This window comes from Drosophila grimshawi, unplaced genomic scaffold, assembly GCF_018153295.1.
Source record: "Drosophila grimshawi isolate 15287-2541.00 unplaced genomic scaffold, ASM1815329v1 contig_311, whole genome shotgun sequence".
Taxonomy (NCBI): Eukaryota; Metazoa; Arthropoda; class Insecta; order Diptera; family Drosophilidae; genus Drosophila; species Drosophila grimshawi.
In genome coordinates this window covers 19,342,757-19,361,777 of record NW_025063098.1, presented here as the reverse complement: position 1 = coordinate 19,361,777, position 19,021 = coordinate 19,342,757, and the positions used below count along the sequence as shown (strand labels likewise).

Below are 19,021 nucleotides of genomic sequence, written 5' to 3'. Positions count from 1 at the left end.
TCTACTGCTGCCGATGAATTTTGTGCGGTGCAGTTAATTTAGTGTTTCCAAATGGAGTTCCAATAAGGCAAAAGTAAATGTCAGTGCCAAATGGGTTACACGTGTATCTGTGTGTGCTTGTTAGTGACTGAGTGTGTGTTTTATTTGTGTGTGTCTCTGTGTGAGTATGTGTGTATGTGTGTGTGTGACGTGTGTCTGTTTGTGTGGTGCAGACGGCATTTGCTAATTACGGCAAATATCTCTTGCTATAGTGAAAGTATCTAACAGATGCAGCCTAAGACGCGTCACACACTTGAGCGTGTTTGTTTTATATTTGTTATTTGTGTTTTATTTCTGCAACTGCAACTGCAACTGGTGTTGTGCGTTAAGCAGCTCGCCGCAAATTGTTAACATTTTTCCAGTACAACAATCGCATTTTATGGGGCAATTTATCAGTGAAACAACGAACAACCAAAAACCACCACTAAACAATAACCATAATTCGAAAACATCAACAGCACAAATGCAACCATTAAATATGTTCAATAGTTTTTCCTATAGGAAAAACGCCACCCTCAAACACGATATAAACACTATTTATATATGTACATAGGTTTTAAACCAATTGTAATATGCTTTTTGCTTTTTGGCTTTTCTCATTGATGGTGCTTTTAGCTTTTAGCCAGCAGTTAATTAATAAGCCAACACAACACGCCAGGCAAACACCTCAGGAGGCGACGTGAACTCTTCTTCTTCTCTTCTCGACTCGGTCTATGCAAAGTGTTAAAACATAAATCTCGTGCAGTGCAATCGGATACCTGTCTGCGTGTATGTGTGCGCTTGTGTAATGGTAACAATTCGTTATAGCTAAAAATGATGGAAAATTAACATTCAATGTGCATAATTAAAATACATTTGCCGCTAATTGCACACAAATTACAGGCAAACAAAAAGCATAACACAAAAAGCATAACACAAAAGGCAAATAAACAAACCCCAAATAGAAAAATAAAATAAGAAAAACAAACAAAAAAAACCAAAAAAAAAAGGAACTGCAAACCACACAAAAACAAAAAAGAGCTAAAGTGGTATGCGCCGCAGTTAGTGCCACTGCTTCAACTTCAAACTGCTGCGGCTGCTGCATTTCGCGTGTGCTTCTTCTCACCTACTATCGATCTCGATGATGGTAACTTCCTGCAAGTTGGATTCGCAATCAGTTGTGGCAGTGCCAAAAATGAATTCGGTGCGTATCCGCAAACCCGCCAGCAGTAATAGCAACTCATCCGGATTCCGGCTACTGGACGGCGATCAGCTCGAAAACAATTCGAGTGTCAGTCGAAATTCGATATACAAACTTAAGATCGATCTAATGTTTGACGATTCCAGGTGAGTGCGAGTCGAAAGTATTTTCGCAACTTGCTAAAAATTCCATATCATAGAAATCTAAATTGGATGCACATGAATTGTATTATAAATTATGCAAAAGTAGTTAGTTGTTGAAACTGGGCATATTTCGCAGTACTTACCAATACCATTTAATGTACAAACTGACTACATTTTTTATGAAGAGATCATTTTATCCATATCTTTAGCATATTACATAAATATTGGTATATTTTTAGAAATTAAATATCTGATTTGCACAGTTCTCTAATTAGCACAAGCTAATTCAAATTGGAGCTCATTTTTGAGTATATTTCAAACAACTTTCAACGGAAAGCACTTTCGTTCTCAAAACTTCAGACAGCCCAGCACTCGAGACTGATCGAGTCGAATACACACTACACACAAAATCACACACACTCACACACACACACACGCACACACACACTCACACACACTCACACACACACACACGCAGACGCACACACACAAATAATACATTTCATAAATAAACGCAGCATCAGCGCTCATTTTACCGTTTCCCATTTCCATAAGCAACAAATAAACAGTTAGTTTTCATCACACACACACACAGATAGATGAGAGAGAGAGAGAGAGTTAGTTGGAGAGTGACAGAGAGAGGGGTAGAGATGTGGCAAGTTGGAGTCAAGCGACACTTGCTCTAATGTATATATGTAAATATTCATCGATAGCTTTGACACACATTCGCCGCGTGAACTACTTAATTGATTAAAAAAGAAAACGCTGCCGACCGCGCTCCACACTCCAGTCAAATAATAGTCTGACTTACGCAGCGCCAACAACATCTTCATTCTTCATTTTTCATTCATATTCAAAATAGTTGGACGCGCCAACGTTCTCCCAAAAAAAAAAAAACACACAAAAAAAGAGACATTTCCGATTTGATGTCAACTAGCGGTAAAGCGAATGGTTTCTATTGAGAACACTGTGCACCTCTGCACCATCTCTTTCATGTACATGTACATATATATAGAGATGTATGTATATTCTCCCTGGCAGATTAGTTGTCAGTGTGCCAGTTGTTTAGCATTTGGCCCCTTTTGTGTTTAATGCTCGCTCACTTCTCTTCCAACAGGATGTTGTTCTGGCCAATCGACGACCAGTTGCCAATTGATAAGTAGCCATTAATTTACATTCTTATGCATTTAGTTAGAGCGCATGCGTAAAAGATGTTCACACACACACACACACACATACATACCTAAATCAACTTGCAAAATTGTTGTTGTTTCCCCAAACTTTCACAAATACTTTTTAAGTTTGTCGCACAAACGAGAGAACCACTCAAATCTCTTACAAAATAAGTAGGCAATTCTAAATGCGATTTGTGGAGCTTACCGCAAAACTCCAAAATATTTACATTTTCATTGCTGTAGACGCACTTAACAATCAATCAAAACTCAATAAAAGCCAATTAAAGCAATCTGTGAAATTAATTGTAATTCCATAAGTCCAATGATTATCAAATGGGGGAGTTTCTAATCTTCTGATCCGTGTTATACGAGGTTGTCCATTCCTCATAATGACTGCTGCAAAAGTAGCCTTAATGAAGAAGAAGAGGACTCAGTCCAGCACTTCTTGTGTCACTACCCAGCCCTTGAGAGATACCTAGAGTTTAGTTTAAGAGTTATTTTTATTTATTAATTTTTAGACATCTATGTAAGACTATTACGAGTATTGAATATAAATATACATTTGATTATATTACTGTTGTGGGATGTATGCGCTGAAAAAATAATGAGAATGATTATGATAAAATTCATTCGATTGCTTAAATTGATAGTAAATGAATTATTTTTTAAGGGGTTTCCAGCTTAGGCAATTTAAGTCTATGGTTAGTTTGGGTCGCTTGAACTGAGGCAGCTTGAGATGATCGTTAATGGTTTTGGGCGTGACACAGATGGTATTCTGACCCTTCCAATACTTAATCATCTTCATTGACTGCAGAGTGTAGATGATGTCATCCTGGGTGATGCCGCTGGCTTCGCTTAGCTCCTTAATGGTGGTCTGCTCGGCCGAGCAACGTTCCCTCATCAGTTCGAGCAGTGTGTAGGCCCAATAGCTGCGATAACTGAGACGCCCCAGATCCGAGAGCGGTTTCTCCGGGCTGCCAATGACGCCCTCCTTGCGGGACAATACATAGCTAAAGGCAATTAATAGTTTTCCATAGCCCTTGCGCTGATGCGGCGGCATCACCAGAATGCAAGCGACATTGTTATTATCGAGCGAATTCCTCTCCTTGGAGAAGTAGCCAACACAGTGACTGCCATCATTGTCGATCTCACAGAGTATATAGAATAGGAAGGGCTCCATATCAAAGTAGAGCACCTTGTGATCGAGAAACAGCTTCGCCGTCAGGGAGAGCAGCTGGCAATAGAGCGGTTGCTCCCTGCCAATCACCTCATAGATTGCTATGGTGCCTTTGCGATAGATTTCCCGTCCAGGTGGATGTCGTTTTTTGCAATCATACAAATGGAAGCTGTAGCTCTTCTCCAGACGCATGTATTTCAGGCAAAACTCACACACATAGAGAACACGCGCCTTGCCGTACTCCCCTGGGAAGGGACTGAAGTACCAGGCGTCTATCTCGTAGTAGCCAAAGATCAGCTTATCAATATACTTGACTTTAGTTATCTGCTCGTGCTCCTTCTCCAGCTGCACCATGGAGGCGGTCAGCTCGGCGTGGCTCTTCTGTACGTGATTGATCTCATCGTTGCGTCGCTTCTGATAGCGAGTCATCTTTTTGTCGCTGTAATCGTAGCCATGATTCTCGCATGCGGACAAATAGTAATCCTTATTGCCTTGCCGCTTGTGACCGCCGGTTAGGCCACCGCTGCTCCCGGTGCTCGTGCTGGGCACCGTAATGCCACCCAAATCGTCGGCATTGTCGGAAATGCGATGCCTGCCCACCCAGCCATCCAGGCGACGATTGAGGCCCAAATAGTGCACATAATACTCGTTGGGCGTTCTGCTGCTATTATCTGTGACGCGCGATTCGAGCACGTGACCAGCATGAACTGTGCCATCATGCCGGCGAATATAGTAGACTTTTTCGGGATGTGCACTGATCTCGATCTTCTTTAGCGGCAAGTTGCAGTAATCCGTATCTTTTCGATCGGACGCTGCAGCTATCTTATTCACCGAGCTGGCCTCATTCTCTACAATATCATCGTCATCCTCATCATCTTCGTCATCGTCATCATCTTCGTCATCCTCGTCATACTCGTCATCGTCGTCGTCGTCCTCGTCATCGTCATCGTCATCATCTTCCTCATCGTCACCATCCTCATTATCATCGCTCTTGCCTTCATCTATGCTGCTGCCAGAGATGCGCTCATATTGACTCATTGCTAGCGTATAACGCTTTTCTAATTGTTCAGGCTGTTGTTGTACCTCCATATCAATGGCAGATGGAGGACGGTTGATGGGTGACATCACTTCGGCAGTCTCATCGACTGCTTCGGGCACTTCCACTTGGATCTCAGTCTCATTTTCCGGCTCATTTTCCACTTCCACTTCCACTTCGTAGTCTGGCTCGGCGTCCGCCTCAGTTGCTTCCACAGCATCTTCCTTGGCTTCTTCAACTTCCTGCTCGGCCCCGACCTCTGCGTCTATTGCTTCATCAGGTTTGGGATAGGTCGCCGCCAACATCTCGGCTAGTATTTGATTGTCGGAATCAGCATAGTTGATATCCTCGTTGCCGGCAACATCATTTACATCCACCACCGTGTTGGGTGAGTGCTCCCTTTCGATAGCATCGCTTTCGCTGTTAAGCGAGATGCTCGAATCGCTTTGTTCGGTGCTGCTCGAACTGCTGTCTTCCTCTTCCTCTTTTTCAACTTCATCATCGGACACCGTGCTGTGTGCTTCGCCCATAACATGTGATCGTGGCGTCACTTCGGCTTCAGAAAGTGTCTCGCTTTGTTCAAATGTTCCACTTTTGTCCATCGACTGTTCCATATCTGCTATATTGCCATCGGACTCCTCTGTGGAGTTGAGGTCCAGACTGGCATTTTGATCAACGGCCACCTCCTCAACATATATTCGCGACGGATTGCTGCTCATTTCATGTATTGGCTGTTTTTGCGAAAAGTATAAAGTGATAGTGATGAGACTATCTACATCATCTCATCGATAAATTGCAAAACTGTCGATGACTTTGGGATTGCAATTTTTAGCACTGAACGTACATATTATGTGATTTTTGCAAACAGAACAATGTTCAAGTCTTTACATGCTGAAGAGTTTGTTAGTTTTATTTTAGTAATTATGTTTTTCTTCCGAACGATATTTTAACTCACGATAGCAATAACGATAGTAGTGTTGATAAATGTCAAGCATGTTATTGGCGCAATTGTACGCATATAAATACATATATTCAAATGTACAGCAGCACATTAATAATAATATTTATTTATTAATAAATAAATTATAATATAAATAATAATATTAATAGTAATATTATTTACAAAAGTATTATAAAAATTCCTTCATTTCTGTGTGCAGATCAATGCGCAGCAACCGCCTCGACGATCCGAGGGGATCGCATCGCACGCGTTCCATCATCATGTATGGACGTAGTGAGCTGGCCAGCACCACGGGCGATAAGCCGCCATCGCTGAGCAGTTTCCTGCAGGAGACGGGCGAATCGGCCAAGGTGCTGGCCGAGGCGGCCAAGAACGATGTGCAGCGCATTAGCAACAGCGTTCAGGCTCAAATCGAGCAGCTCTTCACCGATGTGGCCAAGGATGCCACAAATAGCTTCGATGTCACCTGCCTAGGCAGTCTGCCGCTTAAGGATAAGGTGACCAGTCTACAAGGATTACAAGAGCCACTGCGTCAGCTATATCTAGCTGAGGTTACGAAAAAGGTGCAAAATTACACAAATAATTAAGAAGTTTCCATTTTGCTAAATGTTTTCAAAACAATTCCTGCAGAAGCTCAAATCGGGTGCTTTGGATATTTGTGCAACAGGATTGCGAATCAAAATCAGCGCAACGTCATCTTCAAGCAGCGACGACTTCGATTCCAATATTACACCTTTTCACAACATTGCTGTGTGGTCGGCAGTTAAATTTGTCATATCCGACACGGATGGAGGCGCGGCATTTTTGCCACTCATTACCGATCCAGACAATATAGACAAGACTGCATTATTCCAGCCACTGAGGTAAGCAATTACCTCATTGAATAGAGATTGTTTTCTGAGTGTTAGATGAGTATTTTCTATTCCAGATTTTTATTTTTCTTAGTGTCTTCTTAGTTAAACTTTTTTTTTAACCATTTCTATTCCCAGCGGCATTGAGCAACTGGCTGTGGAGCAAAGTGAGCACATGCATGCGCCGATCTTTGCTGTTGTGATGCGTTCGGCCAGCGCTCCAAAAATACTGGAATGCCACGGCTTCATTTGCAAGAGCACTGAGGATGCGATTGTCATAGCAGCCACTCTGTATCAGAGCCTGATGGCGCATGTGAGCACCAATTCGCACCGGAGCACAAAGCGACGAACGCCTCGACAGCAGAACGGCGTTAGTTGCATCAGCATTGCGAGCAGCTCGGCGATGACCAGCTCCAACTATCTGTCACGATCACAGATAATGCCCAGTGGTCGTCGCAGTTCATTTCGCAGCAGTGCTGGCACCAGCAGCCTGGCCGGCATGAGTCCCAAGCTAATGGGTGTTGGGGCATCGACGCCGTCACGTTCCACGCGCAAGAAGCGCGTCTCGAGCAGCTCGCTCAGCTCCAACAGTAATGTGATCAATGAGGCAGCCGAGATCGAGACCTCGACGGAGGAACGTAAACGCAAATCGCACAAGACGAAACGTGCACCGCCCGTACCGGCTCCAAATGTTCCCGGAATCTACAAGAGTGGTTCCGGCCGAAACAAAGGCAACAACGCAAGCAATAACGTCATGTGCAGCAATGGACATGTAAATCGTTTGCATCACCAGCACAGCGGGCATGTGAAGCGACCCACAACACCAACGCCCAATGGCCGCAAGATGAGCGATCTTGTGGGTGCCAGTGCAGTTGCAGCAGCTGCCGGCGATGGAGATATATTGACACGTGTAGCAATACCGAGATCGGGGAGCTTTCTCAACACGGGTGGATTAACGCGATACAAATCGAGAGCGGCAAGGCGCACAAATTCCGGCAAACTGGGCGGCGGTGGTGGTGGAGGGTGAGTATTTATACTAACCATAGGGGCCAGGGTCAGCTCTCGTCTACGAACTGAAGCTGAAGCTGACGCTGGCCAGTGGGTTGGCCTTAACATAGTTTGCAACCTGGGTGAGAAGGTTTGGTTTGGTTGATTGGCATCGTTTGAATTGTGCTTCTAGTTCCCCACTTGGTTTCAGTGAACTGTTCAATGAATTTCGACTCCATGAGAATCTGCACTCGCTGGACGATATTCTATATGCCATAATCGATGCCGATGGCATGTCCTTCAACGATCTGAAGCCCATATATAAGGAGTTCCTTTTGAAGCTGGCCGTTACACTCACACAGGACGAGCTCTTTCAGCGATCCAAGAATATAATGCGTCGCCAGAAGAAGAAGAAGCAGAAGCGCAAGACAAGCGGAAATGGGTCACAGGTAAAAATTCCACTCGATATTATTAGAGCTATCCAGAAATTAAAAATAAGAATTCTTAATTTTAAATATTGTTTTTAATTTAAACGTATATCAATTGGGATTTTAGAAAAAACCGAAGAGCATGTTTTTTGGCACCAAAAGCCTGAAGAAAGTCTTTCAGCTGGGACAATTTCGCTCCTGTCGCGGCAAGTTGGCCAAGCCAGCACGCACTAAGGAGCCACCGGCAATCCGAGAGGAGTCCAACAAGCGACGCCTAACGCCGCCCATCGTCATTGGGCCGCCAACTAGCCAAAGCCATTCGCAGCCGCGTCAACGAAATCGGGTGGCAACCAGTGGATCGGATGTATCCGTGGTGCGCAATGAACATGCCCTGCAAGGACTCAATCGTAACAGCAGCAGTGGGTAAGCACAAATGACTAACCTACATGAAATATGGAAACATATTTGAATGACAACTAATAATAAAAATACATCAAATCGAAATAGGTATGTCTCTTGTTCCGAGTGCAGCTATGACTCGGAATCCTGCACGTGTGCCTCCGCTGATCGCTGCTACTGCAGCCTGCGCACGGAGCATCTCAATCATAAGTTGCGGCAGAAGAATGAGAGAAACATGGCCATGGCTAATTCACGTAAGCCAACTGTCAATACTGGCACGGTTGGTGGCAACCGGCATTCGTTGATCTCGTGCAAGTCAGATGAGAAGTGTTATTGCTCCATGGTGGAGGAGGAGCCGAACAGCACACTGGAGCACGACTCGGCCAATGCGCACTCGGACACGACGACCTGGTGCGATACGGATAGCTGTGTGAGTGCCAGCAAATGCTATTGCAAACGCTCCCATCTCCGGCAGCGTGCAATTGCAAATGCAGCCAATGTTAGCGAGGATTCACTCAATCAGCGCCCCAAATCACGGGCGGCGCCGAGGAAGGGTAAACCCAGTGAGAAACTGGGCCTGGACTATGAACTGTTTACGATCGGTGGCAATAGCAAGCCAGTGCAGCCCCATGAGGCACTCAGCGTGAAGAAGAGTGTGGAGGCTGCCGCTGTGTTTGCCGACATGAAACTAAGTCAGACGACGGACATCAAGAGTCTCTGTCCACCGATGATCAGCCAGAAGCCCGCGATGCGGTCCAGCAACGGCAGTTGCCATTCGAACGCCTCGCGCCGATCCCTCTATCGCACACGCGAATCCTTCAGCAGCGATCGACTTGGCAATCCCATGGTCATACCCCTATCCCTGCCGATGCACATGAATGGATCTCAGAAATCGTGCAGTGCCGACGATCTTTTGAGCAACATCAAGGCATTGGAGAAGGCTGCCTCCATTCGAAGCAGTGTGAGCAGAAGTCGCATGGCCAGCTATCAATCCATGCGGGCCGTGAGCGCATCTCTCGAGGATTCGCTAGGGTATTTGCCATAGAGTTTGAATACAATAAATGTAGTTAGTTGCTAAGTTATCTAAACAACATACTCACAGCCACACATATACACACTTACTTATATAGGGATCATATATTATTATAAAGACCGCTTATGTTTCCCAAGATAATTGTGGCCTATAAGCTGTAAATAATTATCTTGGGAAACGTAATCATGACTTGACATTATTAAAGTTTTGTGCTATTTATAAATATACCTATACGAACTCGTGACATTAATCCTTAAGAAATTAAAAAAAAAAAAACAACGAACACGTGCAATACGAATACCAACACAACAACATATAACATATAACAATATATAATCCTAATTATCAAAGCAGTGCAATATTTATTAAGTATACTGAAATAAATCGAACCTATATGACAAATTATTTTTGGAAGAGAAGTCAAGTTATTTTTGTCAAATTATATGTGCCAATTATTGATCTAAGTAATCTACAACTAATGCTACACATTCGATTCTGGAAACTTTTAAAATTTTACCAACAAATCCTTTGGATAATGCAATTGATCATTGAGCGGATTTATTGTGTCATATATGCTTGTATAAAATGTTTGTATTTCTACATGACGACAAGACCCAGTCCACAATAATTGTTGTAGTTCAAAAAACATTCTCACGTGCATTACAAAGCAAAACTCCCTCAACTCTCTCTGTATCATTGCACTTTTAAAAAGCCCACAGACAGGCAGACATTGCAATATTCAAGCGGATAATGTTGCTTATCAAGATTATATGTATATTTACTATAGAATCGGAAACGACTGCTTCAATGCGTTACACACTTTATTCCGAAATCATTCTACCCCCTGCATTGGTCAAAAAGGTTGTTTTTCTGGCGAACAAAATGTGATAAGACTTGTTGTTGTTAAATAGTTTTTAATAGTTTGATTAATTAAGTGAATCAAGCTTATATATAAAATTGTCGAGCGTGTTTTTTTTTTCATTTCGCTTATCAATATTGACTTTTTAACCTTTTCAATAGCATGATGACCACATCAAATCAATTGATTTATTTTAATATGCAGGTTGAAAGTACAATATCTACTTTTGGGAGCTTCTTTGATATGGCATGACGTATTGTTGTCAAAAAATAATTTCAATTACGTTGAGTCAGGCTAATCGGGACTAAGCACAACAAGGTCAAAGCCAAGTCACCGAAAAAAAAAAAAAAACAAAACGTGTACGCTTGGAGCAGATGTTGCTTTGGATCTCGGGACTGAACCGTTGCCAGCTCGGGTCAATTTCGGTGGGGACTGATAAGATTGCGATAGAATATATTTGTATGTATGTATATATAAATATATATTTATGTAGGTGTGTGTGTGTGTATGAAATGGGGAGGCAGCTGTTGGTGATTGCAATTCACCAGCCGGAGATTATATGGAAAGTAATTTCGAATTGAAATTTTATTTCTGTTTGAACTGCTGGCCAGGGCGAAACGTTTTGAAAGATGCCAACCTCAGCTGATAGTGTGTTCGTCACCCGGTCGGATGGCATTTCCGCCGAAGGAGTGCGCGATCAATATGCTGATGGTAAAGCAGCTAAAGTGTGGGAGATTTTCATCGGTGATAAGAACTCTCGCACGGACAACTACAAGAACTTCTTGGTCGACTTGTTGCGCAAGAAGGGCTGCAAGCGCATCCTGGATGTGGCATGCGGCACGGGGTAAGACAAAAAGCCGACTATACTTGTATATATAAATATGTATATATGTAAATATATATATGTATAAAAATATATATAGTGTTGACTCCATAATGCTGCTGGAAGAGGGCTTTGAGGTGACTTCCGTTGATGCCTCCGATAAAATGTTGAAATACGCTCTGAAGGAGCGCTGGAATCGTCGCAAGGAGGCTGCCTTTGACAATTGGAGTAAGTAGGGAAATTCTGCAAGTGTTTACCCAGGACTGACCTTTATCCCATAGCCATTGAGGAGGCAAATTGGCTAACCCTGTACGATGACATTCGGGAACATCGTCAGGCTGGCTTCGATGCCGTCATTTGCCTCGGCAATTCCTTTGCCCATTTGACCGACAGCTTTGGTGATCAGCGTGAACACAAGCAAGCCATCAAGAACTTTGAGAAATGCTTAAAGCCCGGTGGCATTCTGCTGATAGACCATCGCAATTATGATAACATCCTGGAGACTGGCGCTACACCCGCTAAGAGCATTTACTATAACGTAAGTTTCCCAGTACCTACTTGTCATGTTCACACATAATTTCCAATTAAAAAGTATTAAACGACACATTTCATTGACTGAGTGCTGAGTTCATAATTTGTTAAATATGACCAATCATCGTCGAATTGATAACTCACTTAAACTCGCTTTAAATAGACAAAAGCTAAGCTCGCACGAACAAAGTGACGAAAACAGCACCATCATCATCAACAATTTTAATCGCCCCACCGAATTAGTTGCATATTTATATACAAATACATATACATTTATATATATATATATTTATTTTTTTTTCAATGTTATAGACAAGCCATACGGCGGACATAAAAACATCCGTTTTGTTCTATTGCGGCAAGCCAGTTCTGGTTTCCATGGACTATCAGATCGAGGGTAACAAGCTGGCCAGCGAGTTCCGTCTTTCCTATTTTCCGCATGAGCTGAAACGCTTCACGGATATCCTTCGAGAAATCTTTGGCAGCCAGTCCAAACATAAACTCTTTGGTGATTTTAAGGAAATGAATGTCGTGGAGAATCCCGCATTCTATATACATCTGATTGAGAAGCCCACTAAGGTTTAAGTTCCTTACATTTTATGTGTTGCCACGCACAATTTTCGTATTTTCACACACACAAATACAAATACAAATTTAGTTCTATTTAGAGAAAGTTGTCGATTTGTCATTTTTATTATTATTCACATGATTATGGTATATTCATCAACTATATTAGTACTATGTATCGGCTTATAATGGCGCCAAAGCACAGCGACACCATTAGCGCCTCAATCACGAAGGGTGAATTGGTTTTTATATAGTTCGACATCTGCGTACAGATCACAGCCAATCGGCGCAGAATTACCGATGTCATTTCTACAAGTCACAATTGGACACGACATCGACTCCAAAAGGTTCGCTTACAAACTGTTGACAGACAGCGCAGTAAGCAACTGAAACGCAAAATATAAAATAAAAAGAAAAAAAGAATTTTAAATCACCTATATACAACACCTTAGACATTCAAATTTTCTGAATCGATTTCGATGGAGGTTCAACAAACACATGCATAAACAAATAGCTATTTCTCCTACAAGTGGATTACGTATTAAGCCCAGTGAAAATTGTCTACAATCAAAATACAAATATTTGAATTAGATTAAAAACTTAGTCAAGTCATTGATAGCTTTGATATTAAATTTGTCAAAGAAAATAATATTTTATTAATAGAAATTTATTTCCTTACTTTGAGGAACTTTTTTGAGTTCATTCCGATCATAGCAAATATCAGTCGCAGTTTTTGCTTAGCTTGCAGAATTTTAACTTATCGAAACAACTATTTTTCCTAGTGTAGATACAAACTACAACTGTATGTCATATTGTAATTGAACGTAGTTTAAAATGTGCATATGTTGAGGATGAATGCATACACATATCCAGTGTATATATCCATATGTGAAATAGCTGGTCAAAAAGAGACCTCACAAAAACAAAGAAAAGCGTGCAGTTTAAAGTAGTGCGTATTTATAAGCCTTCTTGTTCGTAATAATCTAAAGTCGGGAGGTTTATTTATGACAAATTTGTTGTTTTTATATTTAACGCTTTCATTATCGTCAGCATGTCTATCTCTGTTGTTGACAATTTACGTCTAGCTTTGTTTACGGCCTCATCTGTATTCACAAGGCACGTGCAGCAGAATCAAAATATTAATAAACATCCGAGAAATTATTTAACTTCCAACTGTAAACAAAAATGTATCTGGATATAAGCCGTGATCCAAAACTACGTCCAAGTCTATTTTTGTTAGTTTTAATTATACAAATATGAAAATGTTGTTTCAATTTTTAACAGGAGCACAAATACATTATATGAAATTAACCTAGGATACATATTTAGGCTTCACTTATACACCCATAATCTTATTTATACGCTTAGCATCAGTTATCTGCCGCTCGATCTCACTGGACAGCTGGGTCAAGATCTCGGTGATGGTGCGATGCTGTTTCTCTGGCAGCTTATAGGCATCGGTCTTGGCACTCTCCTGTGACTTGGCAATATGATAGCGCTGTTTGCTCAACCCCTTCTTGGCCTTGTCCAAAGCGGCCGCCATGGTCTTGGTGTCTGTATTGATACGAGACACCTCCAAGGCAAACTCACGTTCAGCACGAATGCTGTTGGGCAGCTTGGCATTCGCATCCTGCATCAACTTCTGGCAGCGTCGCACGAGCACCTCCTGGTTATCACTAATCTCCTCGAAGCGCTCGGCGAGCTTGTGGGCTCGCTCACTGATAATCTCTCGCTCGTTCTCCAGACTCTTGATCTCCTCTAGCTGCTGTTTCCTCTGCAGCTTGATGCAATTGATGCGCTTGGCAAACTCCGAGCGCACCAGCTCATGTCGCTTGAAGTATTGGGTACGCAGCACCTCGATCGCCTGATTGAGCAGCTCATAACGCTCGTGGGCGGATTGCGTTGCCAGCTTGTCCGCAAGGATTGGCTGACTTACGCTACGCTGCAGCAGCGCTTTGATATCGTCCGCGAATGAAGTCCCACCCTGCTGATCCACTGCCGTATCATTAGATGTATGCTGCACTTTCTCCCGAACTGTAACGAGCAGTTGGGCATCGATGACCAGCTTTAAGCTGATAACCTGTCCGCTGCTCAACAATAGAACAAGTCCGGCGGGCATTTGCAAAAGAGCTATGCCAAGGACTGGATTTGTGTGCTCAGTGGAATCGAATTTGGTACACAGAATATATTCAGCACTCGAGGGTGTCGTTAGAATCAGTTGATTGTCCTCTGCCTCGCTGTCCAGAAATCGCTGTAGTTCAGCTATAAAGTTCACAGTTACGATGTGCAATCCAGCATTGTGGTAGGCAAAGTAACGCATCTCATTGATAAGATCTCGTTTCAAGTGTATGGGGCAGCTGTAAGCGTCGCCAGTTGCTGCTGAGAGACCCAATTCCAGCTCAACGGTTTCGGTCACGTGCAGTGTCCATTCCGATGGCTCGATGAGCAAAAAATCATCCACTTCGCTGAACGACAGCTCTGCAGATTCTGCCTCCAGCAACAAGGCATGATGCAACTTGCCCGTTGACTCCGCAATGATTACAGTTGGCGGCAATGAAGGTATAATCTGCAGAGCACACGACTCCAATCCATAATTGGCGCTCGCCTGCGGTGTTATTGTAATGGGTCCCTGGAGACGTGTTATCGCAGAGTCAATCCCAGCGAGTAATATGTAAATGTTGCCATTCTCACGCAATACAACAATTGGCCACTCCACCTTCTCCTTTTTGGCTTTGGCCGTTGCCGTTGAACTATTGGCCAAGCTGTCATCTGTTTTAGTCTCAGCTGTGGTGCGAGATTTAACAGCGGGTGCAATGTCAAAATCAACCGACGTTTCACCGAAATCTGTTAGAGAGCTATTTGCACTTGTTTTTACTGAGTGTGGACCAACCTTCCACACATGACGCAGCTTTGAGTGATTATATACCCGGATTGTGTTGTTCGAGAGCAGCACAAGAAGCGTCGAATCGGAAACGGAATCCGGATGCCAGCGCAGTTGTCGCACCTCCAGCTGCGGATTGCTCTTGAAGAGCTGCGCATCCAGATTATATGTACGACACGTGATTGAGGGCTTGCCGTCCATGAAATTGCCATCGGGTCCACATCGTCGAGGTACCTCTAAGATGAAGACACCTCGCGGTCCACTCAATGCCACCAAGGAGCCCTCTTGAGAGGCGTTAACACGCTCTACATGCAGGCCGACTGTGTGCGATGGAATCAGCGTCTGATAGCTGACTTTGGCACGCTTCGTCGCTTCCTGTTGCAATAAAGATGCGCGCCAATTTGTGACCAGCAGGCAGGATTCATTGGAGTCCCACGCATACAGCAGATCATCTTTACAGTCCAGCAGGTTTTGTGTTTGGGGCACAATCGGTAGGCCATTGCGTATTTTAGCAAACAATTCCGTTTTATTTAGATCCAAGACATCTGTAAGCGACGACATTGCAACACAATTACCACTAAATACAATTATTTCACAGCCGGCTAGCTAACAACTTATATCGATATATCGTGCTTTGCGATAACATCGAAGCTATTTTGGCTGAAAATAGTGCTGGACAAGCCTGAAAAGTATCGATAAGGTACGATATTATTTGAAACAATTTTATTTGTAGGAATGTAGGAATCTTATTTATTGATATGTGATTTCTATAGTACAATTCATATATTAACAACGTCATAAACTTTCCAAATTCATATGATTATCCCATTGAACAATAATATAACAAAATAAATCATAATATATATATATATACAATATGCAATTAATTATTACAAAATATATCATAAAATATCAAAGTCTCCGATGTACTTCCAGTTGTGGCACTTTCTTGAGCTTAATGGTTATATCCTCGATAAACACAAGGTCTTCAAATTTAAAGCTGGTTGAAAATCTGTAGTTTCTGATCAATTTAGCCAAGGTCACCTTTATCGAAATCAAAGCATATTTCCAACCTTAAGAAAATATAACGAAATTAAAAATTCGAATAAGTCTTGAGTACAAATAGGTATTAAATTTTAATGTACCTATGCAATTTCGTATGCCCTTTGTGAAGGGTATATAAGCGTAGGGATGCTTTTCTTGAAAATAATGTGGCAGAAAATGTTCCGGATTAAATATTTCCGCATCTTCGCCCCAAATTTTCTTACTACGATGCAAGTGAAAAATATCAATAGCAATTTGAACTCCCTTCGGAACGACAATTCCGTTGGTAAGAAGCAAGTCCTGAGACGTTTGTCGCGATACGACTGGCACGGGCGGCATCACTCTCATCGACTCATTCAGAATTAAGTCCAAATATACCATTTCCTGTGTATCTGCATAGGTCACATCCAAGTCCCCGCTTTCCGGAAACAGAGCGACAATCTCCTCAAATGCCTTCTCCTGATACTGGGGAAACATGGAAAGCAGAATCAATGTGTAGGCTACCGTGTTGGCAGTCGTCTCAAATGCCCCAAACACAATCAAATTCGATTCATCTTCCACATTTTCCCAGGTGAACGTGCCACGCCTCATCAAATCAACAGCTAGATTTAGAAAAATATTTTTATCTTGCGATTGAGTGCCTATCTCCGAATCTCTAGCCATTTTCTTTTCAATTATCTGAAAGACACACAGAGATTAAGGTTTTTATACAAATTGCAATAATACTGGTATTGTTACCTTTCTGATGAATTCACGTATTTCTGTCTTGGCGACCGAGTAATGTTCGTCCTTGCCAAACACCTGTCGTACCGTTTTATTGATCAACCAAGGAGAAAAGCACATATCTGTCATGGTTTCCAGAAGACTATTATCGAATAGCAAAACTCATTTATGTCAAGTTCAAAAGGACTCACCATTGATAATCCTCCATCAATTTGCTGTTATTTAGGTTTTCATCGAGCTTTACATCACTGCCCATTGTAGTTTCTGTACTTCAATAAAACAACAAATAACAATTTTTAAGCGTTCTCTGTGCAAATACAATCTATTCCAAATTATTATAATCATAACTCACGAGTTGCTATGCTCAGCGTAAGGAATTGCAGCAGAGGGATTATATCTTTTTCACCTTCACCAACTAGCGTATCCATCTGTTTTAAAAGAAATCGCGTCTCATTGTTAAACACGGGCAGAAAACTAAGCAGCACCTTATGTCCAAATGCTGGATTCAGCAACTTCCGATGTACGCTCCAGCGGGGATCTGCAATCAACCAAAAAGATAAGTCAGATTGATAGAAAAAGTAAAGTCTGTTTGCTCAATCATAAAAAGTTTACTGCTGATATGTTTTCAAGGTTTCAATAACATAGCCAGAGTGGGGTACAAATTGTAATTCATATATTTCAATTAAGTACCTGGATACGCCTATGCAAAATCTTTTAAGTGTTTTTCCACAATGTCAAAAATGTGTGTTCTCTATTTATGTAAATATTCTCTCTCAATTTAAGTATATTATTTACACCTTCTTAAAACAAATTTACATAAAATATAACACAAATTAATTTAAAATATTTTATATTACTGAAAACATTTTTTATGGAAAAAATGCAATATCTTAGAATCGAAATATAAATTCACTCAATCCATGTTATAGATGTAAATATTTTATTAATAGAAAACAATGTCTGTCTCTTAACTTTTGGTGCTTATAATTATATCTAAGGCTTGTATGATTGATAGATATTTGTACACAGCTTATGGAATTTCACATTCATTTTGCGTACCTGGCAAGCTAAATAATCCCAAGCCAGCGCCATCATCGACAGCCTTGTAGATTAAACCCTTGTTAACGCAATGTGGGGAAGTGAAAATATCCTGTATGACTTGAGGATCGCTGACAATTACGAATGGTATTGGACCCAGCCACGAAAATATGGTTGTTCCATGCTTCTCCAAATAGATTCCAAATTCTCGCAACACATCTGCGCAATCAAAGCAAAAAACAAACACTCATCATTGATGCCACTTCAAATTGGTCACTTCAAAACGTACTTTCTCTACGATACAATTTATGGGCCATGCCAAGTATTGGATATCCAAGTGGACCCGGTATCTTTAGAGTTAATAAATAGAATCTGCGACGCGTCCACAAGAAATAGAACCACAAAATAAAGAGCAGCGTAATCCACAATTGCCACGTCAACATAATTAGAGGTGTCAAAATATATATCCACTTGGAGTCGCGATTACTGTTTCCGACCGAATCGAACTGATCGAACTGAACGTATGGAAGCGCGGCAATACTATAATTATTAGATTTTGTTCGCAGCGACTTTTTATACGCCGGATACGCCCCGAGAGACGTGCGTGTATTGTGTGAGGCGTGCTGCTAAATTTTGACTACAAATTTGAATTCACCTAGGCTGCAGATGATGTACGCATCAATGAACCCCAACAATCATTGTCTCAAGTCATGCTTTTTTTTTTATTAGATTTTTCGATAGCGACTGCATACAAATTGCCGTAATTTACAGAAATGGGTAACAGTAACCAGTCACATTCTCTCGAACTATGCTAATTGCGCCCATACGTCATCAATTGGACAATTCGAGTCAGGTAGCAATATATATTAACTGACTTGTATAAGCCTAGCCACCCAACTATTTGTTGCCTGTTGCCACATATTTAATGGAGGCCTATCCGCCTAGCGATCATATTGTTGTTTATTTGTTTATAATTAATAAATTGTTGCTGAAAACGCGAACAGTTCCTCATTTGAAATGGTTGTTAAAATATGTCAACAAGAAAAGGTTAATATACAAAAAAAAAAGTCAAAGTAAAGATTCACATTTAGTGTCTAAAGTAAACTGCTGAATTAATTAAATAAATTTAATAAAGAGAAAGTCATT

At 41.7% G+C, this 19,021-nt stretch overlaps 6 protein-coding genes across 8 annotated transcripts; 2 read left to right on the top strand and 4 right to left on the bottom strand.

The window, feature by feature from the left end:
* The first annotated feature begins 1,060 nt into the window (after positions 1–1,060).
* LOC6567517 lies at positions 1,061–9,793 on the top strand. Of its 2 annotated transcripts, none has more exons than XM_043214985.1 (7): positions 1,061–1,365; positions 5,911–6,274; positions 6,342–6,574; positions 6,701–7,585; positions 7,761–7,998; positions 8,105–8,400; positions 8,485–9,793. In XM_043214985.1, the coding sequence occupies exons 1-7, from the start codon at positions 1,160–1,162 to the stop codon at positions 9,419–9,421; spliced, it is 3,159 nt and encodes a 1,052-aa protein (XP_043070920.1). In that variant the 5' UTR covers positions 1,061–1,159; the 3' UTR covers positions 9,422–9,793. The 2 variants fall into 2 exon arrangements, with proteins under 2 accessions (XP_043070920.1, XP_032595970.1); XM_032740079.1 differs by having other exon boundaries at positions 7,743–7,998.
* On the bottom strand, positions 3,025–5,505 carry LOC6567518 (histone acetyltransferase KAT8). Its single transcript, XM_001993692.2, has one exon. The coding sequence runs from the start codon at positions 5,467–5,469 to the stop codon at positions 3,196–3,198; it is 2,274 nt and encodes a 757-aa protein (XP_001993728.1). The 5' UTR covers positions 5,470–5,505; the 3' UTR covers positions 3,025–3,195.
* A 1,062-nt stretch (positions 9,794–10,855) lies between the features above and the next one.
* LOC6567519 (glycine N-methyltransferase) lies at positions 10,856–12,295 on the top strand. Its single transcript, XM_001993693.2, has 4 exons — positions 10,856–11,112; positions 11,192–11,319; positions 11,373–11,629; positions 11,935–12,295. Exons 1-4 carry the CDS (start codon positions 10,898–10,900, stop codon positions 12,205–12,207), a joined length of 873 nt encoding a protein of 290 aa, XP_001993729.1. The 5' UTR covers positions 10,856–10,897; the 3' UTR covers positions 12,208–12,295.
* Positions 12,281–12,549, bottom strand: LOC116805767. Its single transcript, XM_032739936.1, has one exon. The coding sequence runs from the start codon at positions 12,494–12,496 to the stop codon at positions 12,350–12,352; it is 147 nt and encodes a 48-aa protein (XP_032595827.1). The 5' UTR covers positions 12,497–12,549; the 3' UTR covers positions 12,281–12,349.
* Positions 12,550–13,384: 835 nt separating this feature from the next.
* LOC6567520 (nuclear pore complex protein Nup88) lies at positions 13,385–15,649 on the bottom strand. The gene has a single exon (XM_001993694.3). The coding sequence runs from the start codon at positions 15,629–15,631 to the stop codon at positions 13,526–13,528; it is 2,106 nt and encodes a 701-aa protein (XP_001993730.1). The 5' UTR covers positions 15,632–15,649; the 3' UTR covers positions 13,385–13,525.
* Positions 15,650–15,980: 331 nt separating this feature from the next.
* LOC6567521 (probable cytochrome P450 313a4) lies at positions 15,981–18,396 on the bottom strand. Of its 2 annotated transcripts, XM_001993695.3 has the most exons (7): positions 18,165–18,396; positions 17,897–18,094; positions 17,190–17,375; positions 17,029–17,101; positions 16,853–16,979; positions 16,216–16,792; positions 15,981–16,143 (listed from the first exon to the last, which is right to left on the bottom strand). In XM_001993695.3, the coding sequence occupies exons 1-7, from the start codon at positions 18,316–18,318 to the stop codon at positions 15,983–15,985; spliced, it is 1,476 nt and encodes a 491-aa protein (XP_001993731.1). In that variant the 5' UTR covers positions 18,319–18,396; the 3' UTR covers positions 15,981–15,982. The 2 variants fall into 2 exon arrangements, with proteins under 2 accessions (XP_001993731.1, XP_032595828.1); XM_032739937.2 differs by lacking the exons at positions 17,190–17,375; positions 17,897–18,094; positions 18,165–18,396 and having other exon boundaries at positions 16,853–16,959; positions 17,029–17,096.
* Between the last annotated feature and the right edge of the window lie 625 nt (positions 18,397–19,021).

Excerpts from the sequence above, each read along its gene's own strand:
- LOC6567517 (XM_032740079.1), top strand. The coding sequence starts at position 1,160 with ATGATGGTAACTTCCTGCAAGTTGGATTCGCAATCAGTTGTGGCAGTG. Across the intron at positions 1,366-5,910 it reads CTAATGTTTGACGATTCCAG|ATCAATGCGCAGCAACCGCC; the intron begins GTGAGTGCGAGT and ends TTCTGTGTGCAG. Across the intron at positions 6,575-6,700 it reads GCATTATTCCAGCCACTGAG|CGGCATTGAGCAACTGGCTG; the intron begins GTAAGCAATTAC and ends TTCTATTCCCAG.
- LOC6567518 (XM_001993692.2), bottom strand. The coding sequence starts at position 5,469 with ATGAGCAGCAATCCGTCGCGAATATATGTTGAGGAGGTGGCCGTTGAT.
- LOC6567519 (XM_001993693.2), top strand. The coding sequence starts at position 10,898 with ATGCCAACCTCAGCTGATAGTGTGTTCGTCACCCGGTCGGATGGCATT. Across the intron at positions 11,113-11,191 it reads GATGTGGCATGCGGCACGGG|TGTTGACTCCATAATGCTGC; the intron begins GTAAGACAAAAA and ends AAATATATATAG. Across the intron at positions 11,320-11,372 it reads GGCTGCCTTTGACAATTGGA|CCATTGAGGAGGCAAATTGG; the intron begins GTAAGTAGGGAA and ends TTTATCCCATAG.
- LOC116805767 (XM_032739936.1), bottom strand. The coding sequence starts at position 12,496 with ATGACATCGGTAATTCTGCGCCGATTGGCTGTGATCTGTACGCAGATG.
- LOC6567520 (XM_001993694.3), bottom strand. The coding sequence starts at position 15,631 with ATGTCGTCGCTTACAGATGTCTTGGATCTAAATAAAACGGAATTGTTT.
- LOC6567521 (XM_001993695.3), bottom strand. The coding sequence starts at position 18,318 with ATGTTGACGTGGCAATTGTGGATTACGCTGCTCTTTATTTTGTGGTTC. Across the intron at positions 18,095-18,164 it reads TAAATTGTATCGTAGAGAAA|ATGTGTTGCGAGAATTTGGA; the intron begins GTACGTTTTGAA and ends TTGATTGCGCAG. Across the intron at positions 16,144-16,215 it reads GGGCATACGAAATTGCATAG|GTTGGAAATATGCTTTGATT; the intron begins GTACATTAAAAT and ends TATTTTCTTAAG.